Below are 26,288 nucleotides of genomic sequence, written 5' to 3'. Positions count from 1 at the left end.
GTTTGATAACCCAAAAACCATGGACAAAGTTATACGAAATGCTCAATTATGTTATCAGCAAAATAGGCTAAAGGGAGATGGAGGAAAGAGATGGGTTGACAAAAAGGGGATTAAGTTTTCCTCTTGCAGCAAGGGAAATAAGACCATAGTCAACAAAGGACCCCATAAAGGGCAAGAAATAGAAATATGATAAGAAATCAGCCCAGATTCAAATTTCCAAGTGAGTCTAAGACAAATGAGAAATCAGGGAGAACTGAAGTGGAAGTAGCAGCTAGACTTCCAGTACAGTGTTAGGGATGTGGAGGACCACACTATGTCAAAAACTGTATGCACCATAAGGTGACTGATCAAGTTGCGTAGGTTCAATAAACATTAGTTATGGGAGAAGTGGCAAGGAGTATTCCTAAAATCAATGCTACCCTTGAAGATCATAAGGTGGAATACCAACCAACCATGGTAGAATTTGAAGGTAAAATATTCGACCGAACTATATCTATTTTGATTGATCCAGGGGCTACCCTGAGTTATATTAGTCCCAAAGTAGTAGAACAATGTTGTTTACGAGTTATTAAGTTTAAGAACCCTTGGTTAGTACAACTAGCCATGGGAGCAAAGAGAAGGGTGTTGGCCAAGGTTAGCAATTGCCCCCTAAAGTTAGCAGGTCAGTCTATTATGGCAGACTTGAATTTCTTGTCTTTAGGATCGTATGATGTCCTAATAGGTATGGACTGGTTGGAGAAGTGTTGGTCTCTCATTAACTGTAAAACCAAAACTATTAACTATAGGGATGAAGAGGGGAAAAGGCAGGAAATTCAGGGCATACTAAGACCACTGAAATTAAGGCCAGTAACAACCTCTCAATTAGCAAAATGTATCAGAAAAGGATATCAAATTTATGCAATACAGGTAGGATATACTAATTCAAAAGAGAAATTAATTTCTTTAGAAAATATACGTGTAGTGTATAATTTTCCTGATGTATTTCCTGAGGAAATCTTGGGACTACCTCCAAAGAGGGATATAGATTTCACCATTGAGTTGCTCCTGGCATCTGCCCCGGTATCCTGAGCTCCTTATCGTATGAGCATACTAGAGTTAACACAATTAAAAATGCAGTTACAGGAACTGCTTGATAAAAAATATATCTGCCCAAGTGTATCACCTTGGGGAGCTCCGGTGCTTTTCGTTAAGAAGAAGGATGGAACCTTGTGAATGTGCATGGATTATCGCCAGTTAAACAAACTGACCATCAATAATAAATACCCTTTACCTCGTATAGATGAATTGTTTGATCAAGTGAAGGGAGCGACTGTGTTTTCAAAGTTTGACCTTCGTTCATGTTACCATCAGATTAGAATAAAGGAAGAAGATATAGCAAAAACAACCTTTAGAACTCATTATGGGCATTACGAGTTTGTTGTGTTGCCCTTCGAGCTAACTAATGATCCCGCGACCTTCATGTGTCTCATGAATAGTGTTTTTCATCAGTATTTGGATAAATTTGTATTGATTTTAATTGATGACATACTAATTTACTCTCGAAATATAGAAGAACATAAAGAACATCTACGTATTGTTTTGCAAGTCTTAAGGGAACATCAACTGTACGCCAAGTACAAAAAATGAGATTTCTTTAAAGAACAAATCTAGTATCTAGAACATGTCATTACCAGAAATGGAATTGTTGTAGATCCATAGAAAATAAAAACTATAATGGAGTGACCAGTACCAAAGGACGTGGCTGATATCAGATCATTTATGTGTCTAGCTAGATACTATAGGCGATTTTTTGAAGGATTTTCCAAAGTGGCATATCCCATTACCTTTTTACAAAAGAAAGGAAAAACTTGTAATTGGACCATGGATTGTCAAAGGATTTTTGACCAACTTAAACATTTACTTACCACTGCACCCATTTTGAGCATTGCATATTAGAATAAAGATTACGTGGTTTGCACATATGCCAACAAGGAAGGTGTAGGTGGCATGCTAATGCAAGAGGGCAGAGTTATTGCCTATGAGTCTCGAAAGCTTAAGGAGCACGAGAAAAAATATTCAGCCTATGATTTAGAGCTAACGGCGGTCATTCACGCGTTAAAGATGTGGCGACATTACTTAATGGGTAAGAATTTTCTATTAATGATTGATCATCATAGTTTAACTAACTATTTTAAGCAACCCACTCTGAATGCCAGGCAAGCTCGTTGGGTCGCCTTCCTAAGTGAATTCGACTTTGAAATAAAGCACTTGAAAGGAAAGGAGAACCGAGTCACGGATGCCTTAAGTCGGAAGGTAAACTGTATCTACGAGGTCTCTTTCAGTGAGGTGCAGACTACTTTTAAATAACATATTAAAGAAGAAACAAAGTAGGATCATGAATATAAATTCTTCTGGTAGCAAGATAAAATTCTAAACAACAATGAACATCAGTTGGGATATTAGGTAAATCAAGAAGGTATATTGATTTATAGGGGAAGAATGTATGTGCCTAACCAGAAAAATATTAAACAATTGATTTTAGATGAATATCACAAAATTCCTTATGCAGGCCACCCCGTATATCAGAAATTAATTACTACACATAGAAAGGAATATTTCTGGCCCAATATGAAGAAAGAAGTAGCTGAATATTTGGCTCATTGTTTGGAGTGCCAGCTAGTGAAGACAGAACACCAACACCCAGCTGGATTACTCCACCCATTGCCTATTCTGGAATGGAAGTGGGAAACTATTTCCATCAATTTTATAACAGGGCTACCTAAGTCCAAAAAGCAGAATGATTCAATAATGGTGGTAGTAGACAAATTGAGAAAATCTGCTCACTTCATACCAGTACAGTCTACTTATAAGGCCGTTCAAATCACTAACATATTCATGCAAACTATTTTTAGATTACATGAAATACCAAAGATTATAATTTCCGACCGTGATGTAAAATTCACATCAGCTTTCTGGAAATCCTTATTTGGAGGTCTAGGCACACAACTGCATTTCAGCACTGCCTACCATCCTCAGATGGATGGGAAGACTGAGCGACTGAATCAAATAATGGAAGATATGCTGCGAACTTATGTAATGCAACAGCCATGTAAATGGGAGGAGCATATACATTTAGTAGATTTTGCTTACAACAAAAACTACCATACTTCTCTGCAAATGAGTCCATTTGAAGTGTTATACGGGCGCAAGTGTAGGACACCCTTAAATTAGGGCATACCAGAGGATAAACTAATGCTAGGGCTGGGCATGTTAAAAGAAATGGAAGAGATGGTTAAAAAAGTACATTCCAATCTAAAGGTCACCCGGAACCAACAAAAGAATTTTGCTGATCAAAAGAGAAGTTTCCAGGAATTTCAAGTTGGAGATCATGTTTATGTTCGTGTACAAGCCAAGAGGAGTACATTGCAATGGAGTAGATGTGCTAAATTAGCACCCTGATTTTGCGGTCCTTTCCAAATTCTAGCTCCAATTGGATCGGTGGCTTATCAGCTTGCCTTACCCAACCATATTCATGTGCATAATGTCTTTCATGTTTTTGTATTAAAAAAATACATATATTATCCTAGCCATATAATCAATTGGAAGGGTATACAGGGAAATTAGAAGAATTAATTAAGAACATGGCATATTATATATAGATTACAAGACTGACTACCAAAGAAAGGGGGCTGACAAATTTTTTTATTGTGTATAGGTCGAACCGAAAGGCGAGTTCTTGGACGAACCCATGGGTATACTCGATCGGAGAGAAGTACTGCTACGGAAACGAGTTATCACCCAAGTTAAAGTGCAATGGACGTACTTTGGGCCAAAGGAGGCCACCTGAGAAGACGAACAGGTCATGAGGAAGATTCCTTTCCAAATCTATTCCAGTAGAGAAATATCAGGATGATGTTCAATCTTAGGGGGGGAGATGTGATGTCCCTGGTAATTGTAAATATTTAATTATTGCAGTTAAACAAACTGAATACTATTATAAGTTTATATAATTATTTATTTTGAATAAAACTATATAGAAAGTGGAATGTCGTAATGATGACAATTATGTATTTCTCACATGTCACGTAGTTAGGTTAGGTGGTTACCTATCCTTAACTACTTCCTTTGAGATTTATTCTCAAGGAAGGGATCAAGAGGGTATGCGTACCTGAGATCAAGAAGAGGAAAAAGATGAAAATATGAGAACAAGAATACTATGTTGTAATGACAGACAGGTTCAGGAAGCTAAGTCTGGTTAGGACCAGATAGCTGTTACAAATTAAGACTGTTAGTCTTGAGGAGAAATCTTGTGTGAGAGGATAGCTTGGGGGGAGACTCAGGCTGAAATAATGGGTCTCATGGTTGGGAGGAAAACGAGAAGAATTCTAAGGTCTATATCAGACGGGCGACAGGAATTTTAGCGATAATCAAATAAGTATATTCTGAAGTTAAACAAGTGATACAATCTTCTGAATTGAAAGGTTTATTATACTAAATTAAAATGTAATTTCTCTCTTATAATAAAGGAATATAATTCTACTACTCTACTTCAAGAAAAGATTTATAGTCTCATAAAACAAACTAAGAACAAACATATATCTCTGTAGCTAGGGTAGTGGCCAAAAGCTTATATTGCAAACAAAAGAAAAGAACATCTTAGACATTTGTCTCTCTAGGGAAAAAGGAGATAGATTCTAAATGTGTGAGTAATACCGCAAGGTCAAACAAATCTTATACCAAATTTTCATTTAAACTAAAACATAAAAACAAATCTATGAGGAAAGAAAACAATATGGAAACAATGTACGGACTTAACATGGAAAAGATAAGAGCCAAATCTATGCATTGTATTTCAACATACATAAAGTAATTTGTAGCTCTACTCAGCATAAATTACAAAACCACCGATTAACAACCAGACTAAATCATGAAACTAAACATAAGTTCTCAACAATGTTTATACACAGAAGACGCAAATTAATGATGCCACCTGAAGCGATATGATAAAGAAAGCAACAATCCATTCATTAATTAAGGGTTTCACCATAGAAGGGGCAGTGTCACATAGCTTAACAGTTCTGGGTAGTTCCGCAAGAACTCTTGGCAAGCTCTAGTTAAAAATAAAAATCCAGGACCTAGCCGACCGTAAAACCAATAATTCCTAGCTTACAAAACCAAAATATTCATCTCTGAAAGTATGGACTAAAGTCGACAACAATTAACACAACTAGAGGTTGTTTAATAACATAAAGAGAACTGACTTAGAATGATTACAGTCGGAGTTTTCAAAACAACTGAAGAATTTGGCAAAGCCCTCATCTAGAATTTAACCCTTCGTAAACATACACGGCTTGGCCATTGCATTACCCAATATTCTCTTTGAAATGAAGACCTCAAGGTTCAACAAGCTGAGCAACAGTTTTGGAACTCCAAATCCATTCCAAATGAGGAAAGGTGAAGAAACCCTCCAGTGATACCTAGGCAAGGAAAACATGAAATTTTAGAGAAAGGGAATATCAACCTGTGTATGCTAACAGAGGTATTAATTTGAAAATGTAACCGAACACAAGCTTCATACCTGGAAGAGAATCGTTGATTATCCACCATCACCAGGGTAGGAACCTGGGCAGACAAACAAACTTATTAAAAAAGGGGCAACCTCTTCAACACAGAAATTTCGCAAACGTAACAGAGGAAACCCTCAACACGAAGAAGTTAAAGGGGTAATAACATGACGACGACCTACCTATGCAAAGGAATTCAACATTTTGGACTAGAACAAGTTTACCTCACCAGAGATGTGAAAATGCCAAAGAAATCATGCCGCGGAGAAACATAGATCGGCAGGATTTCCTATTCACCGTTCGATCTGAAGATTGCAGGTTGATCGTAGATGTGGAACACCTTCCGAGACTAGGGTGGCCAACTGGTATGCGCATTAAAGACTCCATATTAATTTACATTAGGTCTAAGGCAGCCAACCTCCGAGTTAGGATAGGATAGCATTAAAAGGCTTGAGTTGTATATAAAAATTAAATAACTCAAATTGTTATAAGTCATAGCAAGTACTAATAAATAGTGGAGTTCAACATACAATAGCATTAAAAGAAATTAAAATTACATTGATGCTTTCTTCCGTCTTAAAAATGTAGAAATTATAATGACTAGCTTATATTTCACTTTTAAAAATTGCTATTTTATTTATTTATTATATAGGCATTCTATATGAGTATATGTCAAATAGACCTTGTTAGGTCATTTTCAAGTAATTGTTCTGGGAAGAAAATGGCTCCGGAGAGAATTAGACATAATTTTCATTATTGATGATTAGGTGGAACCCTCCCTTTCGTGTGATTTTGTGGTTGCACTAAATTGAGGAAAGTAGAAGTATTTCAATTTATTGTGTATCACTATTTTCTATTTAATGATTCACTATTTTCTATTTAATGATTTGATGGTCTCGTTTGGTAAATTTGTTTCAAGAAAATAGAAATCGTAATAAATATGTACCAAGTGTGATGGTTATTTGCATTGATTTCAAAGGAAAACTTTAAACCCAGGGTAGTTATCAGGCCCAGCTGGCTAACCAGCCGCCTTGAGAAATAATCCCGAGTTCAGAAAAGAGCCCTGAAATAATTAGAGCAAGTTTTAGGATTAAGTCCTACCGAAAGATTCTAGATCGATAAGAAAAATAATAAAGGGTAAAAACAATATATACCAGTTTATGATAAAAATTGATCGTTGAAAGTTGAATTCTATATAATGAACTCTTTAAATAAATGGACCATATAACTCTCGTTAATCCTCTAAATATAAATAAACCCACATGGTGCGTAGGTATTTATTAAATGAAGTGACTAAAAAGCCAAAAATAATAAGAAGAAAAGTACATTTTACACGAGTTTGATAACATATAGTACATGGTGGAAATGATTATGGAAGCATATACATAAATCTAAAAAAAAATAAAAAATTACACTACAAAGGAATTGAATAAAACAAAAAGCTTTGTTGTACCTATGTTTATTTCCTCGCTCGGGTAAAGTTAAATGTAAAAACAAAAAAAAATTGTGCAGTGGGTGTAAGTGTATGTTACAAATATGTTGTTCAATCTATTTTTTAGATTATTTATTTTTTATAGAGTTTATAGGTTATTGTTTTATTGAATTTTTCAGTTTTTGTATTTTGAATTTTATGTAGGATATGTACCAGTTTGGAGCAGAATACATAATGGTATGGTTCTACATATTGTGATTTTTAGTCCCTGCCTGGGACTCTTAGCAATCGATCCTGCGTTGACTGCCTATTAATCTCTTGTTTGACCAAAAAATATTGCTATACATCACAATTTTAACCAAAGTTTTCATATTAAAAAATAATATAAAATTTATTATGTAATTGCTGATTGGCCGACAAAGTTGAAGGTCTTATTGCGGGCTTCGCAGGTTTCAAGACGGGTAAAAGTAAGATATCCTAAGTTTTTGGTACCTCTTCTGCATGTCCTTGCGGCAAACTTTTCTAATATCCAAAGTTTGATCGTTAAATTACAATTAATTCATTTGTTGACCAACTATTTTTTGAGCTTTATTATATTTTAACCAAAGTTTTACGGTCGCAATTGTTATCCATCCAAATTTTAACCAAAGTTTCTTGCTGGAAAAAAAACTACCTCTTATTGCAGGCCTCGCTTATCCCAATGTTAAAATATTGTGGCAAGTGATATTTACCCAAAGTTTTATTGTCGGCTTGTTTTGGTCTTTGTTTTTTTATCCAAAGTGGTTGTTATCTAAGATTTATTTTTGGTCTGGGTGGTTTTATCCAAAGTATTTTTTTAGGTTTTTGTTGGTTTAGTTAGTTGGCAGTCGAGGGCTTCGTGGCAAGTTGCATGAACACATCGTGCATGCTTATTACAGCTTGCATTTCCTATTACAGCTTGCATTGCAGGGACTCTATGTATTTTAGAGACCTCTCTCTGTCTATTTTACAAAGCTCTCTTCTTCCTGGGCTTCGGCTCGGCCATCATAGTCATATCCTATCTAGCTATGGAGAAGGAGTTCTGGAACTTTGAAAGACTTTCTTGGTAGGCATGATTTAATGTTCGCAGTAGACCTCCATTGATGGCCACAAATTCCCACATTGCATTTTAGGAATGATTTAATTTTGGCAGTTAGACCTCTATAGATGGCAACAAATTCCCACATTGCATTTTAGGAATGACTTAATTTTCGCAGGTAGACCTCCATTGATGGCAACAAATTCTCACATTGCATTTTATCCATACTGCATTTTATCCATATGTATGTTACTAGAGAAAATGCATAAACTCTGGACATTTTATCCATATTGCATTTTATCCATATGTCTATTACTAGAGAAAATGCATAAACTCTAGAGCAAATACATAAACTATGGGTTTCGTAGGCCTAGGCCAGTAAGTTATAGCATCTTCATGCAGTGCTGGTAACCATAAATTATTTTTTTCACATTGTACATCAATTATCTAATTTTGTATCTCTACTACTTCCAATATGACTTTTGACTATGCAATTTTGCAATCAATTTTGCAATTCCAATATTATTTTTGACTCTGCAGGAGCAGCGGTGGTAACTATAAATTATTTTTTTTCACTTATAGACTCCGAAGAAAATGGCAAAATTAAGATATCTTACCAGTAGCAGGAGCAGCGGTGGTAACTATAAATTATTTTTTTTCACTTATAGAGTCCGAAGAAAATGGCAAAATTAAGATATCTTACTACTGGTAAGATGATTGTTCAGGGGCAACCGATGCAAGTCCCCAAGCTCACAAACAGTGTTTATTTTGGTTTGCCTGACGAATATGCGGCACAGAGCAGAGCCTCGAGGTTCGGTCATGTTTTTGGCACCTCCCATGTTGGTTTTTTTGGGGTCAATTAATGCAAATCACTAGAATGCTAGATCTTATGGTCATTATTTTTTATCACGACTCATAGAGAAATGAAGTCAAATTCAGCACATGGATGTATGGAAAAAGATTACAACACGATAATCTGCCAATGTGGCACATGAATGAAACCATTGGGTCATCACTATGGTGACGTCAAAGTAGTTTTTAACTCATCGTGTGGCATAGGCACAAAGACAGAGTATACCTGGACTGTTACGTGGCAAGATAACCAACATTCACTGTGTCATATGTTCATAGATCACTCAGGATGAATATTAACACAATTGACAACGTACGCAATCATATGCATTCACTGAGTTACGGATTCAATTTGAAAATCACAAAATATAACACTTAGTCGTCGTCCTTATTCTGATATGTAGCATTTTAATTATGATTTTGTTATTTCAAAAGAAATATAAATTGATCTGACTGGGTAGATCAAGAGGATAATAGACAGGGATTGTGTTTGAATTATTTATATAATATCATAAAGTTGATCCTTTTCTTCCATCGCACATTCCTGGGTAATATTGATATCATTTATAGTAGGTTTTTTTTGGTTATTTTAGGCTTCAGGTGATTACTCAGAGGACCCGCTTGTGAATGTATGACGTTGTCTATAGTATAAATCTCTCACTGTTTTCTAATTCTTTTATTTCTGTCTGAATTAGATACTCTGTTTTGTTACAAAATTATTTTTAGTTTGAAACTATGTTCCAAATTTAATTGGTGTCTATTATTATCCACTTGAAAACCAAAAAAAATACATTTGGAGCATTTTCCTTCCTGCATTAAAATATTTCGTTAACCTAGATTTTAGTTCATGTTCATGCTCTTTTACACTAGGATTTAAAAAGTTTTCCTAGATTAAGTTTATATTCTCTTAAAGTAAACATATTTCAATGCTTTTGTCGACTATGTTTACCTGCTTTATTAGAATAAATTTGCATGCTTTCATAGATCAATTTTCTATGATTTGATAGATTAATTTTATAAGCTTTTTAGATTAAAATTCCATGTTTTCATAAGCCTACAGTTACATGCTTTCTACTGCTTTCTAGATTAAGAGTTATTCTTTTCATAAAATAAATTTTTAATTTTGTTTTAAGAATAAATTTCATTCTTTACCAAGATAGATTTATTCTCTTTCTTAACATAAACTTTTTAGTTTTTTAAAAAAGAAAACTTTCATGATTTCATAAATACATTTACATACTTTCATAAATTAGATTTACTATAATAAGTATTCATTTATTCCCAGGATCCGGTTCTCGGGGGACAACCGATGCAACTCCCCAAGCTCACAACAGTGTTTATTTTGGTTTCGAGTCAACTAGATAGCTGAACTAACAAGTATGTTGTTGAGTCGATCATTAATTCAGAATTGGAATGCAAACAACTCAACCATCATACATTTTAGGCATTCAAGAATAAGAAGCAGAGAGCCAGAGAGAAAGGTATAGGCATTCAAGAATAAGAAGCAGAGAGCCAGAGAGAAAGGTAAAAGCAGAGGCTAGGGTAAAAGAGGTCAAGGTTGGGATAAAAGCAAGGGCAGTAAGAATACATACCTTACCATACATGACAATTGATAAAGTGAGGGCATGTCTTGTCTCAAATGTACCTTTACCTTGGAAAGCCAGAGGTCGTGGACCGTGGTAACGAGGAAGGATCCGAGAAAGAAAAAAGAGATTTCAAATTATCAATAACAACTGAATTCCATTGTCGTTTCCCATGTTCAGGTACATGTGGTGATAGAGCTTTTGAGTTTTCGACTCCAACTCCTTGAAAAAAATTTTGTTGAATCACATTTTTTTATGTTTAAATTATGTTTTGAACGTATAAGTCAGCACCCTGAAAATTTCAAACAGTCATCAGAATTTACATATTTAGCAAAATTTATAAATGAAAATGACAATTCCAACAAATTCACCGATTTCTTATATACTCAGCAGAATTTTCAAACACTCAGCAGAATTTTCAAACACTCATCAGAATTTACAAATTTAGCAAAATTTATAAATGAAAATTACAATTCCAACAAATTCACCAATTTCTTACATACTCAGCAGAATTTTCAAATGAAACTAACAATTCCAACAAATTTGGTTTCACCAAATTATTACATACTGAATATTTTCAAATGAAATTCGCAATTCCAACAAATTCACCAAATCGTAGAGGATTTTTACTTTTTGTACGACATTAAGCATCCATACCACCAACATTGATAGCCTAGCAAATAATGGCATACCTTACACATCAATAGGCATAGCCATAGCTAGCAGCAAACCCCATTCAGCCAGAGATTGAACTAGCCCCAGCGTTCCTTTATATGTATGTATCTATGTGGTTCCAGTTCCATATCAATAATAATCACAAATTCTAAGTGCGTGCCCACTCAATCCCTTCAAATTATCTTCGGGGTTTGTTGGCTCTGTATTGAATGGTTTGTTGGCTCTGTATTGAATAAAAGAAAGAGGGCAGTTAGTGAAAACGATCCAAGATTGTTGGTAGTTGTTGCAGAGAAAAGTAATGACTCAAATAAGTACCCCATATTTAGTTATCAAATACCTGTGTCATTTATATTTAATTAAATTAATAAAATATTATTTAATTAAATTAATTGTAATTTGCTAATTACTTTATAGAGACTTATGTAAATTCAAATGATACGATATTTAATTAAATTAACTAATATGTCACACTTTTTTAATTACTTCATAGATGCTTATGAAAATTTATGCATGTAGTACACTTAGCCCACTAGATTTCATAGAGGCTAAACGTATTATTATCTTGTAACTTTATAGGTTTAGTTCTTGATTTATGGCAAAAAAAAATAACACGGGTAGAAGTGATTTTACCCTGGGGTGTACAGTTTTGAGCGTGAATGTATGAAATGCTTTTGGAGCTATTTTGTTTGAGCTGCTAGTGAACGTTGGTGGAAGGTCTCTAGTTACAAGGTATGGTGGAAGGTCTCTAGTTGGAGTATGTGGGAGCCAACAAATCGGACCAACTAGTCTGGTTTCAAAACTAGTCACGCACTAATTGGTACGATTTCAAAACTGGTCACGTATTTTCATTAAATATTGATAAACCAACTAATTTATTCTGTGCTAAATTTCATTATTATAAAAAATCAAAAGTCATTTTGTTGTACACAAATTTTCATTATTGAAAAAAAAAAATAGAATAAGTTTGTCATATTGTGTTTTTATAATCTAGTTCTCTGGTGAGAGCCAGATGTTGAGAGCCAGAGTGAGTGAAACTAACCTTCTTTAATGATATTCAAGTAAAAAATTGCAATAGGGTATAGGCAGGTGACCAATATAAAGATCAAATTGAGACCCACATTCTAAATAACTTGCAGGTACCAAATCAAGAGCTTCCCGATCCAATTAATCAAGATCAATATTCTGGTTTTCGATAGCAATAATGGTCACACAAGTAAAGTGGTTATTTTCACACAAGTTAGCTGGTTCTTCTTCATTAATAAATTATCACGAGTTAATATAATTGTCTTGGCCCCACTTTACCTGTTGCAGTAAGGGCGTTGTTTCAAAGAAACAATATTACCGGGGCAGTATAAAGATCAAATTGAGACCCACATTCTAAATAACTTGCAGGTACCAGATCAAGAGCTTCCAGATCCAATTAATCAAGATCAATATTCTGGTTTTTGATAGCAATAATGGTCACCAAGTAAAGTGGCTATTTTCACACAACTAAGCTGGTTCTTCTTCATTAACAAATTATCATGAGTTAATATAATTGTCCTGGCCCCACTTTACCTACTGCAGTAAGCGCGTTGTTTCAAAGAAACAATATTACCGGGGCAGGGACTTCCGGCTGCATGCAGCGCCTTGTTATTAAATAGAATTATGGTTTTTTTATGAGGAAAAAAACATTAGTCTATAAATATTAAAAGTTTAATAGATAAAAAAAAAAATACAATAATCTTATCTTATTTGCTCATTTAAATTTTTTTGTTAGATGAGGTTTTTTTTTTTTAATGGTGTTTAGTTCTTGTTCAACTTTGGTATGGATGTAAATTTTATATTAGATAGTGGTTTATTTGTCAAATATTATTTAAAAAGTTAAAATATTTAGAAAGTAAATGGTTAAATTGATGAAATTTTTTATTTTGGAATTTTTGTTTCCAACATTATGTCTACCCAGCCCAAAAATATAGTTAAAATTTTATTTTAACCATTAATTTTTTCTATTAAAATAATTTTTAAAAACATATAAATGATTAAAAATATCAATATAATATATTATTTTTTTTGTTTTTAACTTTCAACATCAAACCTACTGAGTACCAGAAAAATGAATACACTAAAATACAAAAAAAGAGAATTAAAATAAATATAAGACAAGCGCTAATATCTTAAATTAATTTGGACAACAAAGTATAATTACCCTAATGTTAATGACTACTAATAATTAATTAGTAGTTTTTGTATATGAGGTGTAGATAAGTGGGTTTGAGTGTTTCATCCATTAAATCAGCTAACCACAACTTAAACTTTCCCAACAACAACAAAAAACCCTTTATAATAAATAACATTATTATATTAAAACGTTTTATTTATTCTAGTGAAAATAAAAAAATAAAAAACAAAACCACCTTTATAATAAATGAAATTATTATATTAAAAGTGGATGGGTAAAAAAATTCGAAAAATCTTGCACTAATAGTGTTTGAATCATGTTTTTTATGGTAAAAATAGATTTGGCACCATCAAAAACCTTTGAGGCACTCAAAATCTTGAAATTATAACTTAAATTTACAAAAATCCCTACCAAATTTTATCAAAATCTAACCCAAATTTCCATTATTTTTGAAACAAAAAACAATCTGATTAAAAAAAAAAAAAAAAAAAATTAAAATCTTCCAATACTAAAATGTTCACATAATAACCTTAAAAACAAAATTAAATTATGCACATAGAAGCAAAATGGATAAGCAAAAGTATTGTACCGGTCAATGGATAACGTCTGGATGTTCTCTAATCAGGGATGGAATTTGAAAAATTGTCCATTGTGAAGTCATTTAAAGTGTAAAAACATTGTGAAGTCAAATGTAAAAACCTTCAAATTAGCAGCTGTTTCGAAGTTCTAACCCTGTTTTAATGATATAGACATAATAGATATCACGTCAATTGTCAGACTGCTTGTACCGATCCGCTGCTAAATCCCGGAACATGAACCACGTGGACCGAAAGGTATGAAACGAGAAAAATTGTTTAGTCTCAATCAATAATGACCCTGACGCCTAAAATGATTTCGGCACTTAGCTATAGCCGTAGTGTAGCTAGCGGGAGGAATTGCCTATAAAATTATGGAAATTCCAGATATATCTAGAGAAATCTAAATTATAGTTGTTAAACTTTAAAATTTTAGATATTTTAAACGTTTTTAATGGTGCTGAATCTATTTCCACCATCAAAAACACAATTCAAGCATTGTCCCTACAAGATTTTTTGAATTTTTTTGGCCGAGTTCTAGCCATTCTAGCTGGCCGTCCAGGCAATTCCTTAGCTATATAGTGACACCCCTTCCTGGCCTTATTGTGAGTTTCTTTTTTTTTTTTTCTTTTTAATGAAAGTTGTCCTATTTCAAAATCTTTTGTTTTTTTAATGGTATTTAGTTCTTGTTCAACTTTGGTATGGATGTAAATTTTATATTAGATAGTGGTTTATTTGTGAAATATTATTTAAAAAGTTAAAATATTTAAAAAGTAAATGGTTAAATTGTCAAAATTGATGAAATTTTTTATTTTGGAATTTTTGTTTCTAACATTATGTCTACCAACCCCAAAAATATAGTTAAAATTTTATTTTAACTATTAACTATTTCTATTAAAATAATTTTAAAAAAGATATAAATGTTGAATTGAGACTTCTGTGATCCATATCAGTTATAAGAAGAGCTTCGACGTAAATCACATATAGAAAGACCTTTGTCGACCCGTTTCGAACCAGCAAGTGTGGCTCATCGTCACGATGAGCCACACTTGCTGGTTCGAAACGCGTCAACAAAAGTCTTTCTATATGTGATTTACACCGAAGCTCTTCTTATAAGATATAAATGATTAAAAATATCAATATAATATATTATCTTTTTGTTTTTAAATTCTTACTTTCAACATCAAACCTACCAAGTACCAGAAAAATGAATACACTAAAATACAAAAAAAGAACTAAAATAAATATAAGACAAGCCCTAATATCTTAAATTAATTTGAACAACAAAGTATAATTGCCTTAATGTTAATGACTACTAATAATTAATTAGTAGTTTTTGTATATGAGGTGTAGATAAGTGGGTTTGAGTGTTTCATCCATTAAACGACCTAACCACAACTTAAACTTATCCAACAACAACAAAAAACCCTTTATAATAAATAAAATTATTATATTAAAACTTTTTATTTATTCCAGTGAAAATAAAAAAATAAAAAACAAAACCACCTTTATAATAAATGAAATTATTATATTCAAAGTGGCCAGGTTAAAAAAATTCAAAAAATCTTGCACTAGTAGTGTTTGAATCATGTTTTTTATGGTAAAAATAGATTTAGCACTATCAAAAACCTTTGAGGCACTCAAAATCTTGCAAGAAAGTGCAAGAAGGCATCATATTTTCTTGTAGGTACCAAGTTGCATGTATGATTTCTTCACTAGTTTTGGCATGCATGGTATATGCATGTGAATTCTTGGTTGTGATCTGTCATTGGCATGGAGGATTGCCTGGATCGACAATTTATTGCCTAGCCTTATCATTTCATAGATAGCCATGATGATTATGGGTTTACTTCCATTGTTTTGTTTTGGTTGGTTCTCATGTTTCCTTAGCTTGGGTTGAGTTATTAGTCCTCGAAGCCTTGGTTGAACAAAAACTTTGGAAGCCCTGTAACAGCTTGGGTTGAGTTACTAGTCCTAGAAGCCTTGGTTGGAAAAATGTTGTGGAAGCCCTTGGTGGGTTGAGTTACTAGTCCTGGAATCCTTGGTTGGAAAAATTTTGTGGAAGCCCTTGGTGGGTTGAGTTACTAGTCCTGGAAGCATTGGTTGGACAAACACTCACGAAGCCCTTTATAAGATGTGGGCTGAGTTACTATTTCTAGAAGTCTTGGTTGGACAAACGCTCTAGAAGCCCTAAAAGACTTGGATGGAGACCAATCTGATGATGATTTTAGTGATGTCCAGCCATGAGGTGGAATCATTGTATAACTTTCGTTAATCTTCTAAATATAAACTCACATGGTGTATAGATAATTATTAAATGAAGTACTAACAAAGGAAAAATATTAAGAAGAAAAGTACATTTTACACGAGCTTGATAACATATAGTACATAGTGGAAATGATTTATTATGGAAGCATATACATAAATCTAAAAATAAAAATAAAAAATTACACTACAAAGGAATTGAATAAAACAAAAGCTTTGTTGTACCTATGTTTATTCCTCGCTCGGGTAAAGTTAAATGTAAAAACAGAATGGTATGGTTGTACAGAATGTGATTTTATTATTAAATAGAATTATGTTTTTTTACGAGGAAAAGAATATTAGACTACAAGTATTAAAATTTAATTTTTTTTAAAATGAAAGTTGTCATATTTCAAAATCTTTTTTTAACGGTGTTTAGTTCTTGTTCAACTTTGGTATGGATATAAATTTTATATTAGATAGTGGTTTATTTGTCAAATATTATTTAAAAAGTTAAAATGATTTAAAAAGTAAATGGTTAAATTGTTAAAATTGATGAATTTTTTTATTTTGGAATTTTTGTTTCTAATATTATGTCTATCCAGTCCAAAAATATAGTCAAAATTTTATTTTAACTATTAATTTTTTCTATTAAAATAATTTTAAAAAAGATATAAATGATTAAAAATATCAATAATATATATATATATATATATATATATATATATATATATATTTTTAAATTCTTACTTTCAACATCAAACCTACCAAAGTACCAGAAAAATGAATACACTAAAATACAAAAAAGGGAACTAAAATAAATATAAGACAAGCCCTAATATCTTAAATTAATTTGAACAACAAAGTATAATTACCCTAATGTTAATGACTACTAATAATTAATTAGTAGTTTTTGTATATGAGGTGTAGATAAGTGGGTCTGAGTGTTTCATCCATTAAACTAGCTAACCACAACTTAAATTTACCCAACAACAACAAAAAACCCTTTATAATAAATAAAATTATTATATTAAAATGTTTTATTTATTTCAGTGAAAATAAAAAAATAAAAAACAAAATCACTTTTATAATAAATGAAATTATTATATTAAAAATGGTTGGGTAAAAAAAATTCAAAAAATCTTGTACTAATAGTGTTTGAATCATGTTTTTGATAGTAAAAATAGATTTAGCACCATCAAAAACCTTTGAGGCACTCAAAATCTTGAAATTGTAATGTAAATTTACAAAAATCCCTACCAAATTTTATCAAAATCTAACCCAAATTTCTATTATTTTCAAAACAAAAAATAATCTGATTAAAATAAAAAAATCTTTTAATACTACATGTTCACATAAAAACCTTAAAAACAAAATTAAATTATGCACATAGAAGCAAAATACATAAGCAAAAGTATTGTACCGGTCAATGGATAACGTCTGGATGTCCTCTAATCAGGGATGGAATTTGGAAAATTATCCATTGTGAAGTCATTTAAAGTGTAAAAACATTGCCTAGTCAAATGTAAAAACCTTCAAATTAGCAGCTCTGTTTTGAAGTTCTAACCCTGTTTTAATGATATGGACATCATATATATCACGTCAATTGTCAGACAGCTTGTACCGATCCGCTGCTAAATCCCGGAACATGAACCACGTGGACCGAAAGGTAAGAAACGAGAAAAATTGTTTATTCTCAATCAATAATGACCCTGACGCCTAAAATGATTTCAGTACTTAGCTATAGGGTGCCGTACTCTAGTTAGACGGAGGAAAGGTATGGAAATTTGGGATATATTTAGAGAAAATTTAGCAATAAATTTTGTAAATTCAAATTATGGTGGTTAAATTTTAAATTCAAATTATGGTGGTTAAATTTTAAAATTTTTGGTATTTTAAACGTTTTTTTATAGTGTTAAATCTATTTTTACCATAAAAACAAGATTCAAATGTTTTTGATAATGCTAAATCTATTTCCACAATAAAAACATGATTCCCTACCAAACTTTTGAAATTATTTGGCCTGAAATCAGCCATTCCAGCTGGCCATCCGGGCCATTCTTTAGCTATATAGTGACGCCGCTTCCCCGCCTTATTGTAATACCACACAGCACCTCAAGGCACTCGGTAACTGCAATTTTCTGCTTTTTCAATGGATTTACTGTCGGTGTTTCTTCTTCCAGAAATGCCAATGCTCGCCTATCTTCTGCTGGCAATCGTATCTGTTTGCTTGATCTACTGGCGACTTCGTCCCTCTGCTAAATTGCCGCCCGGTCCCAATGCTTGGCCCATAATCGGAAACCTGAATCTCATGGGAAAACTACCCCACAGGTCGATGGATCGACTCTCCAAAACATACGGCCCCCTCATGTATCTCAGACTCGGATCCATGCCCTCCGTGGTCGCCTCCTCGGCTGATATGGCCCGAGAGTTTCTCACGACACACGACCTCACATTCTCGTCCCGACCCCGGGTCGCAGCCGGGAAATACACGCTCTACAACTCCTGCAACATCACCTGGTCTCCCTACGGAGAGCACTGGCGACTGGCCAGGAAAATCTGCCTCGTGGAGCTCTTCAGTGCCAAGCGCCTCGAATCCTTCGAGCACATCAGAATGGAAGAGGTGGCCCGTATGGTAGATTCAGTGTTCGAAACCTGCCAGCTGGGCCTACCTGTAAAAATCAGGGAAGAGACATATGCTATGAGCAATAATATAATTTCCCGCATGGTGTTGGGAAGAAGGTATTTGGACAAGGAAGTGGGGAACAAGATGAGGTCCAAGGAATTCAAGGAGATGTTGGAAGAGCTGTTTGTGCTGAACGGGGTTTTTAATATCGGAGACTTTATACCGTGGCTCGCCTGGCTGGATCTCCAGGGTTACGTCCGGCGCATGAAGACGCTGAGTAAGCGGTTGGATGCATTTCTGGAGGAAGTAGTGGAAGAGCACGACAGACGAAGAAAAGGCGTGGAGAATTATGTGGCGAAGGATATGGTGGACGTTCTGCTGCAGCAGGCCGACGACCCCCAACTGAATCTGAATCGAATCAGAGTCAAAGCATACACTCTGGCATGTACTTTGCAACTTTTCCCATCTCATTGCCATGCTCTTTTATTGTATTGCTAATCTTTTTTGAATTGTTTGTGTGCAGGACATGATCGCGGGCGGCACCGAGACCGCTGCGACGGTGGTGGAGTGGGGCCTGTCGGAGCTCCTGAAAAATCCGGAGACTTTGGAAAGAGCCATGGAAGAGCTGGACAGAGTTGTGGGAAGAGAGCGGTGGGTGGAAGAGAAGGACATCAGTGAACTGGATTATCTGCAGTGGATAGTGAAGGAGACGATGAGGCTCCATCCAGTGGTTCCCACGCTCGTCCCCCGTCTCTCCACTCAGCCCTGCAGAATCGCAGGATACGACATTCCTGCGAACACGAGGTTGTTCGTCAACGTGTGGACTATCGGCCGGGACGGCAAGTTATGGGAGAACCCCGACGAGTTCCGGCCAGAGAGATTCAAAGGGAGCACGGTGGACGTGAAGGGCAGAGATTACGAGCTCCTGCCATTTGGGTCGGGGAGGAGGATGTGCCCGGGATATAATCTGGGACTTAAAGTTGTTCAAATATCTCTGGCTAATCTCATCCATGGATTCCAGTGGAAGCTGCCTGATGGCCAAAACCCTAAGGACTTGGACATGGGCGAGACCTTTGGGCTGACAACTCCTAAAACATACCCTCTTGTTGCAATGGCCCGACCTCGCCTGCCTTCCCATCTCTATAACTTCAATTCTTCCCACCCTTGAAAAGGCCGTGTCTGGCCTCGTCTATGGATATATAAGTTGATCTGCATCTGATATGTAAGTGAATCTACTACTAGTTGCTCTTATTACACAGGGCCTCCACCCTCGTCAATGGCCTCGTCTATGGATATATAAGTTCATCTGCATCTGATATGTAAGTGAATCTACTACTAGTTGCTCTTATTACACAGGGCCTCCACCTCTACAGTGTGCCATTGTTCCCGAGTGTTGTAATATGTGATTTGCAGTGCTTGTATTAATTATATTACTAATAAAGTCCATGGCCGTCTATTTGCGTTGCAGTCTTTCTTTTTGCCAGGTAAGTTTTAAATAGATTATTAACTTATAATTAGATTTTACATGAACTTATAATTAAATTTTAAATAAAATTTAGAAATTTCCCAAAACTGCCTCGTCTCAGAATTATAGTGAACAAAGCAAGGGAATTGATCTCTCCTACTGCCAAGCCATGAAATGGACAAGTTGCAGAAAAGTGGGACTCAGTGAGCCGAGCCGACCTGTTCTATCAGCAGAGCTCATGAAAACTGCAGAGTATTACTGAATCCATCCTGGGGAATCAGGAAGACATGGTTTTGAGACACAAATTAGTAGAGTATTGCCGAATCCATTGTGGGGAATCAGGAAAATATGGTTTTGAGGTACAAAGCACTTCTCAATGACGGGATGAAATTAGCTCTTGGGAATGTTCTTGATCCAGAAATGTACGACATGTTTGAATTCTTTCTTCTTCTTGATTTTATTAAATATATTCTCATTCATAGGCAGAAACACATCTTTTTACACTGAATCATTCTTGATTCAGCGGTGGTTTGCAACCATGGTTAGTTTTCCTCGTGCAAAAGGCCCTCTCCAATATGATAAAGACATTATAATATAATGTAACTTCACCTAAATATTTTAGGTAAAAATAAAATCAGCATAAATTTATTTTAAACATAGATTTTATATGAATGTATGTTTATTAATTTGATTTAAAGTGTAAATTTATTTTTAGTGAAAAAAATAATGTGTAATTTATTGTTTAAATTGTATTTTTGAATGTTATAGAGATTACATAACATGTGTATTGATATTTTCTTTTAACATTTTTTACTGTATATAGATTTATATGAAGTTTGATATTACATTTTAATCAAGTTTAAACATCTTACTCATATTTTTTTGCTTCTAATTACTTTACATAAAATTATATCAGGCTATATGCACAACTAATTAATTATGTATAACATGTTTTTTTATTATCATTATTGTTAGCATTGAGTTTTTATTTAGAGATTTATTTTTATTTTAAGATCGACAGACATACAGTGGGTCTTACACATTACCTTCACATTGGGTTATAGAATGAGTCTCTCTGCTCAATAAAAATAAAAATAAAAATAAAATAATTAATAATTATAATTATAATTATTTATAATTAATAATTAAATCAAGTTATATCTATCTTAATTGAAAATCTACTCAGACCTTAAAGATCAAATTTGTTAAAATACAATTTTTTTAATATTTCAATAGACCTCTAGTATATCAACTTAAATAATTTTAGACTTTTATATATTTTTAAATAATTTAAAAAAAAAATTAATTAAATTATTTTTTAATCCAAAAAAATAGTATCAATACTAATATTAATATTAATATTATTAATAATTAACATTAATATTGATATTAGTTCTTAAACATTTATTCTAGATTAGTATTAAATTAATTCAAATCATTTACTCTAAAGTAAAAATAATTCTAAATTAAATTAATTATAAATTAAAATCAGTTAAAATAAAAACTTTTAAATTTATTTTAATAATATTCTTAATAAATTCCAAAATTAAAACTAATAAAATCAATTATAATGGAAAATTAAAAATTTAATTAAAACTAATAAAATCAATTATAATGGAAAATTAAAAATTTAATTAAAACTAATTGAAATTATTTTTATTTTAAACTTAATCTGAAATTAAATTAATTTTAATTGAACATTAAAATTCTTAATTGTATTAAATATTAAGCATTATTAATAAATTATGATTAATTATGACAGGGTCTGCCACTATCTTTCCTATTCCATTTATCTCACACTTCTATTTATTCATTCCAATGAGATGGCCACGGTGGATGGCTCCATAGTGGATTCAAACAATTATGGATGCAATAACTCCAAAAGAAAACTCTACACAGAATACAAATCACAGAAGCCTAACAACATTATAATATAAATGTAAATAAGTTAAATGAATCTAAATTGATGTTTAGGACAATAAATAACTTAATAATGTAAATATAAATAAAGATAACCTTTTACAAATAAAAATTCAAACTATTTTAGAAATTATCTTTTGAATAAAATTTAACTCAAAATATATATTAATATATTTTTATTATATTAATCAATATTATTTGTTTATATTTTTAACCTCGAGACAAATCGTATACAAGTATTTAATCTACATAGATGTATCTGTTGGATCTCGATGTGCTTATTGCTAGCTCTTTACAAAATTATTTACGCATGCTCTTAATAGGTAAGATTCGTTTTCTAAACATTCAGATCGCTTTAAAGTGATTCGAACATGGTTTTGAGGGGAACATTGCCTTTTTAATATTAATATATTTAATTTTATATTCACTTTTTAATATTAATATATTAATAATGAGCGGTAGCAGATTTATTTTATAAAATATGTATTAGTTGAGTTATTAGGATTGATATGATGTTGTATTTTAAATATTAATATAGATAATAGGATATTATTTTTTTAATATTAATAATATTATAGTAGTGAAATTTAGTGAATTACTATACTTACAACCAAGAAGAAAGGGTTGTATCATCAAATTTTAATGAGGAAAGGTATATAAATATGAATAAAGAAACATAGACAGTCACATTAAGCAATTGGAAAACAATGGCCAAACTAAGGGTTGAAGCTTGGATACTTATAAAATGCTTGGAGAAATTAAAAAAGAAATTTTCAAATAATCGAGTCTTTTTGCATCAAACACAAGTTGTTTAAAATAAGAATATAATGGTCACTTCGTCCATACATGGAACTTGTCCACAATTAGGTGTTTCTAGTTAAGATCTTTGAAGGAGATCATGGTGACCTTAGGTGTTTCTAGTTAAGATCTTTGAAGGAGATCATGGTGACCAGAGTCATAGTTGACTGTTCCAAAATAGTAACCTGAATAGGCAAAGGGTGATGGAACAAAAATATGTATAAACTTAATAATCACAGGGCTATGCATATTTACAAATCTATGAAAGGATCAATAAGAAATCTTTTTGTGTCCTAGAAAATAATAGTGACAACAATGTTACTATAGCATATCAAAACTCTTCATTGTAGATAAATGTATAATTAAAATAATCCAAGTTCGGAAACCTACATAATTGTAAACCTATACACCAATTTATGGGAAATACTCAAGGTTTTGTTGAGCCTAGGAAAGGAATCACTTTACGTTGTTACACTTGCACCAATATAATTCTAGAAAAGAAAAAACTCTACAATTTCTTTCTTCTTTTTTTTAATTTGAAAAAGGTGGTTCCCTACAGATTTCCAAGCCTGTGCATCATCATGAAGCAAGAGTAAGCAAGAATGGAAATACGAGTTAATCTATGATAAGGAAAGATATATATATATATCTATATATATATATATATATATATATATATATGTCAAAATAGATTATGTAGTAAGCAGGAATGGAAATACGAGTTAATCTATGATAAGGAAAGATATATATATATATATATATATATATATATATATATATATATATGTCAAAATAGACTATGTAGATAATTAATCAGCAAATGATAAGTGATGTTCGGAACAATGCATGCATGCATATATATGTAAATGTCAAAATCGACTATGTAAATAATTAATCAGCAAATGATAAGTAATGCTTGGAACAATGCATGCATGTGGCACTTAAGAGGGTTTATCAAACCGTGAGAAACAATTGAGTATGGATAAAACCATGGACAAGCGTTAAGACGAGATTCCATCTATGGTATAAACATCATGGCTTGTATCAAAAGCTCTAAGAAGGAAACTTGACACAGAAAGGTTGGAGATTGAACTTATCTTATAAAAATTATATATACAATGGTTTCATATTCATGGGTTTAGAATAACCGAAAACTGTATTAATGTTAGTTAGGGAAAGAATGAGAGCGCTGAGGTAAACAATGATAAATGTAAATTAAATTATGAATCATAAGAATTCTTGTTGTTTGCTCAGGAGTCCACTGAAAAGTATTGCTGCGTCCTGATGTATAAGAAGGTTTGGAGCCTTCGTCATGAATATTGGTTCAGAAAATGAGTATAGATGTAAACACCTATGAAAAGCAATGAGAAGAGAATGGAAACTGTATACTATGAAGAATGAAGTATGACACAACACAGAAGGTACTTAATGGAAACCTATGTTCCAACTGAACTTGATATATAAAACATCTACAATTTTCTTGTTTCCAAAAGGGATCTTTTGTGGTCTCTTTGATTATGGATTATAGTCTAAGCTTCAATTCTGCAATCAAGTAAATTTAAGAATGATGGCACAAACATGACCAAAGAGATTCTCAAGAAAAAGAAGTGTAAAAATTAGGTAATTATGTCTAAGTGAAGAAATTCAAACTTAAAATCCCTATCAAAACACACTTACAAAATCATATGGTTACAGAAAAGTTACGTAGAATCTTGGTAAGCTAAGATAGAATATCATAAAAATTTATAGAAATATAGAAATGAATGAACCTATGCTTACAAAATTAATAGATCAAGATCCCCATGCTAACATGATGTGTCGAGGTAGTTGATAAGCACAGAAGATGCAAAGGGGAAATGAACCCATAGCTGATTTCCCCCAAATATAAAAGGCTGTATATATAACCTCTAGACACCTTAATCAATAAATTGCAAAGTGAAAGGGATGTAGACCCCAAAGAAAGAGTTGTGAGTAGCTTTGGGTCAGACATGTGGCGGAAGTATGGATGTGAGATTTGGCAGTATAATCTACTTGTTATCTTTTGTGGATTTTAAGTGTGTTTTTACTATTCCAGGTTGTGCCTTGAGTTTTCATAGTGGTTCCATTTAATATCACCTTTTTCTTTAGCCTTGATGGTCTACTACGAAGGGGTTGGAAGAAAAAATAAAAGATAGAGAAGTTGAAATGAGCCTTTCTCGAGACTTTGTATGAATAAATTGCTGGATAATTAATGTGGGCATGATTGGGTCTCCTTCAACAAATGATAAAGATAGTAGCTGCCGTGGAAATGGTAAGTTGAATTAATTGTCCTAAAGCTTAGGTAAATTCTTGTCAACAAACGATAATGACTGGGTCTCCTTCAACAAACGATAAAGATAGTAGCTGCCGTGGAAATGGTAAGTTGAATTAATTATCCTAAAGCTTAGGTAAATTCTTGTCAACAAACGATAAAGATAGTAGCTGCCGTGGAAATGGTAAGTTGAATTAATTGTCCTAAAGCTTAGGTAAATTCTTGTCGTGACATATATAACATCATGAAATTATGATGGTGCCTAAAGAATAGATCATTGGTTGTCATTGGTTGCAAATCACCATGGAGCAAGGTAAATAAATCTCCCTTAAACTTTAAAATTAAACAATAAAATGATAATTATAAGTATGAGTATTGTATCAATGGTTTCATACGATAATTAGTATTCTCGTGTAGGGATAAAATTGTTTCCTATTAACATCCACAAAACCTTAGAAATCAAATGTATTAAAATAATCTAATGTTGGATGAATTGAATATCATGTTGCGATCTGAGGTATAAGGAAATGACAATACTAGAATAAAATAGTAAGTGTGAGACAGTCAATACACATACAAGCACAAAAGGGGAGCAATCTCATGACTATACATAGAGGTATATTGCGTATAACTTAGACCAACAACTTGTATATAGGGGGACAAAATCAAAAAATTGAAGGAATGTTGTAAGTGGACTCTTGGTGGGTGCTAAAATAAAGTAGTATAATAACCCAAGATGGGCATAACTAAAGTTACTTGGGCAATGTAGACAATAATGTAGCCACCTGGGATATGGTAGAAAAAGGAAGATATCCTAAACTTTGCTCATGAGTGACTAATTCATATGTAATATTTAATGCACTAGTTGTATCTCTCCTAAAGGATAAGGACAGTAAATGATTTTTGAAATACTATTATTACTAAGCAAGTAGTGTAGATGGAATTGGTACCTCAGTGGTCTAAAAAGTATAATAAGATTAGGTAGTGGGGTCCTTATTATTTGGCATAGCCATTGGGTACGTAAAAAGGATTTTTACTATTGTGATGAAATTACAATGATGTTGCTA

The 26,288-nt window shown here is 32.8% G+C and overlaps 1 protein-coding gene across 1 annotated transcript; it reads left to right on the top strand.

Moving 5' to 3' along the window:
- The first annotated feature begins 18,206 nt into the window (after positions 1-18,206).
- On the top strand, positions 18,207-20,204 carry LOC149253746 (trimethyltridecatetraene synthase-like). The gene is made up of 2 exons (XM_089460010.1): positions 18,207-19,189; positions 19,272-20,204. Exons 1-2 carry the CDS (start codon positions 18,275-18,277, stop codon positions 19,914-19,916), a joined length of 1,560 nt encoding a protein of 519 aa, XP_089316136.1. The 5' UTR covers positions 18,207-18,274; the 3' UTR covers positions 19,917-20,204.
- The last annotated feature ends 6,084 nt before the right edge of the window (positions 20,205-26,288 follow it).

The sequence above is a fragment of the Pinus tabuliformis genome, chromosome 7, assembly GCF_031772625.1.
Source record: "Pinus tabuliformis cultivar Carrire ecotype Pingquan chromosome 7, CPIR1, whole genome shotgun sequence".
Lineage (NCBI taxonomy): Eukaryota > Viridiplantae > Streptophyta > Pinopsida > Pinales > Pinaceae > Pinus > Pinus tabuliformis.
The sequence above is the reverse complement of the archived record's forward strand: the minus strand, read 5'-3'. Positions and strand labels throughout refer to the sequence as shown.

Coding starts and splice junctions, on each gene's coding strand:
- LOC149253746 (XM_089460010.1), top strand. CDS start 18,275: ATGGATTTACTGTCGGTGTTTCTTCTTCCAGAAATGCCAATGCTCGCC. Junction 19,190..19,271: donor GAGTCAAAGCATACACTCTG/GCATGTACTTTG, acceptor GTTTGTGTGCAG/GACATGATCGCGGGCGGCAC.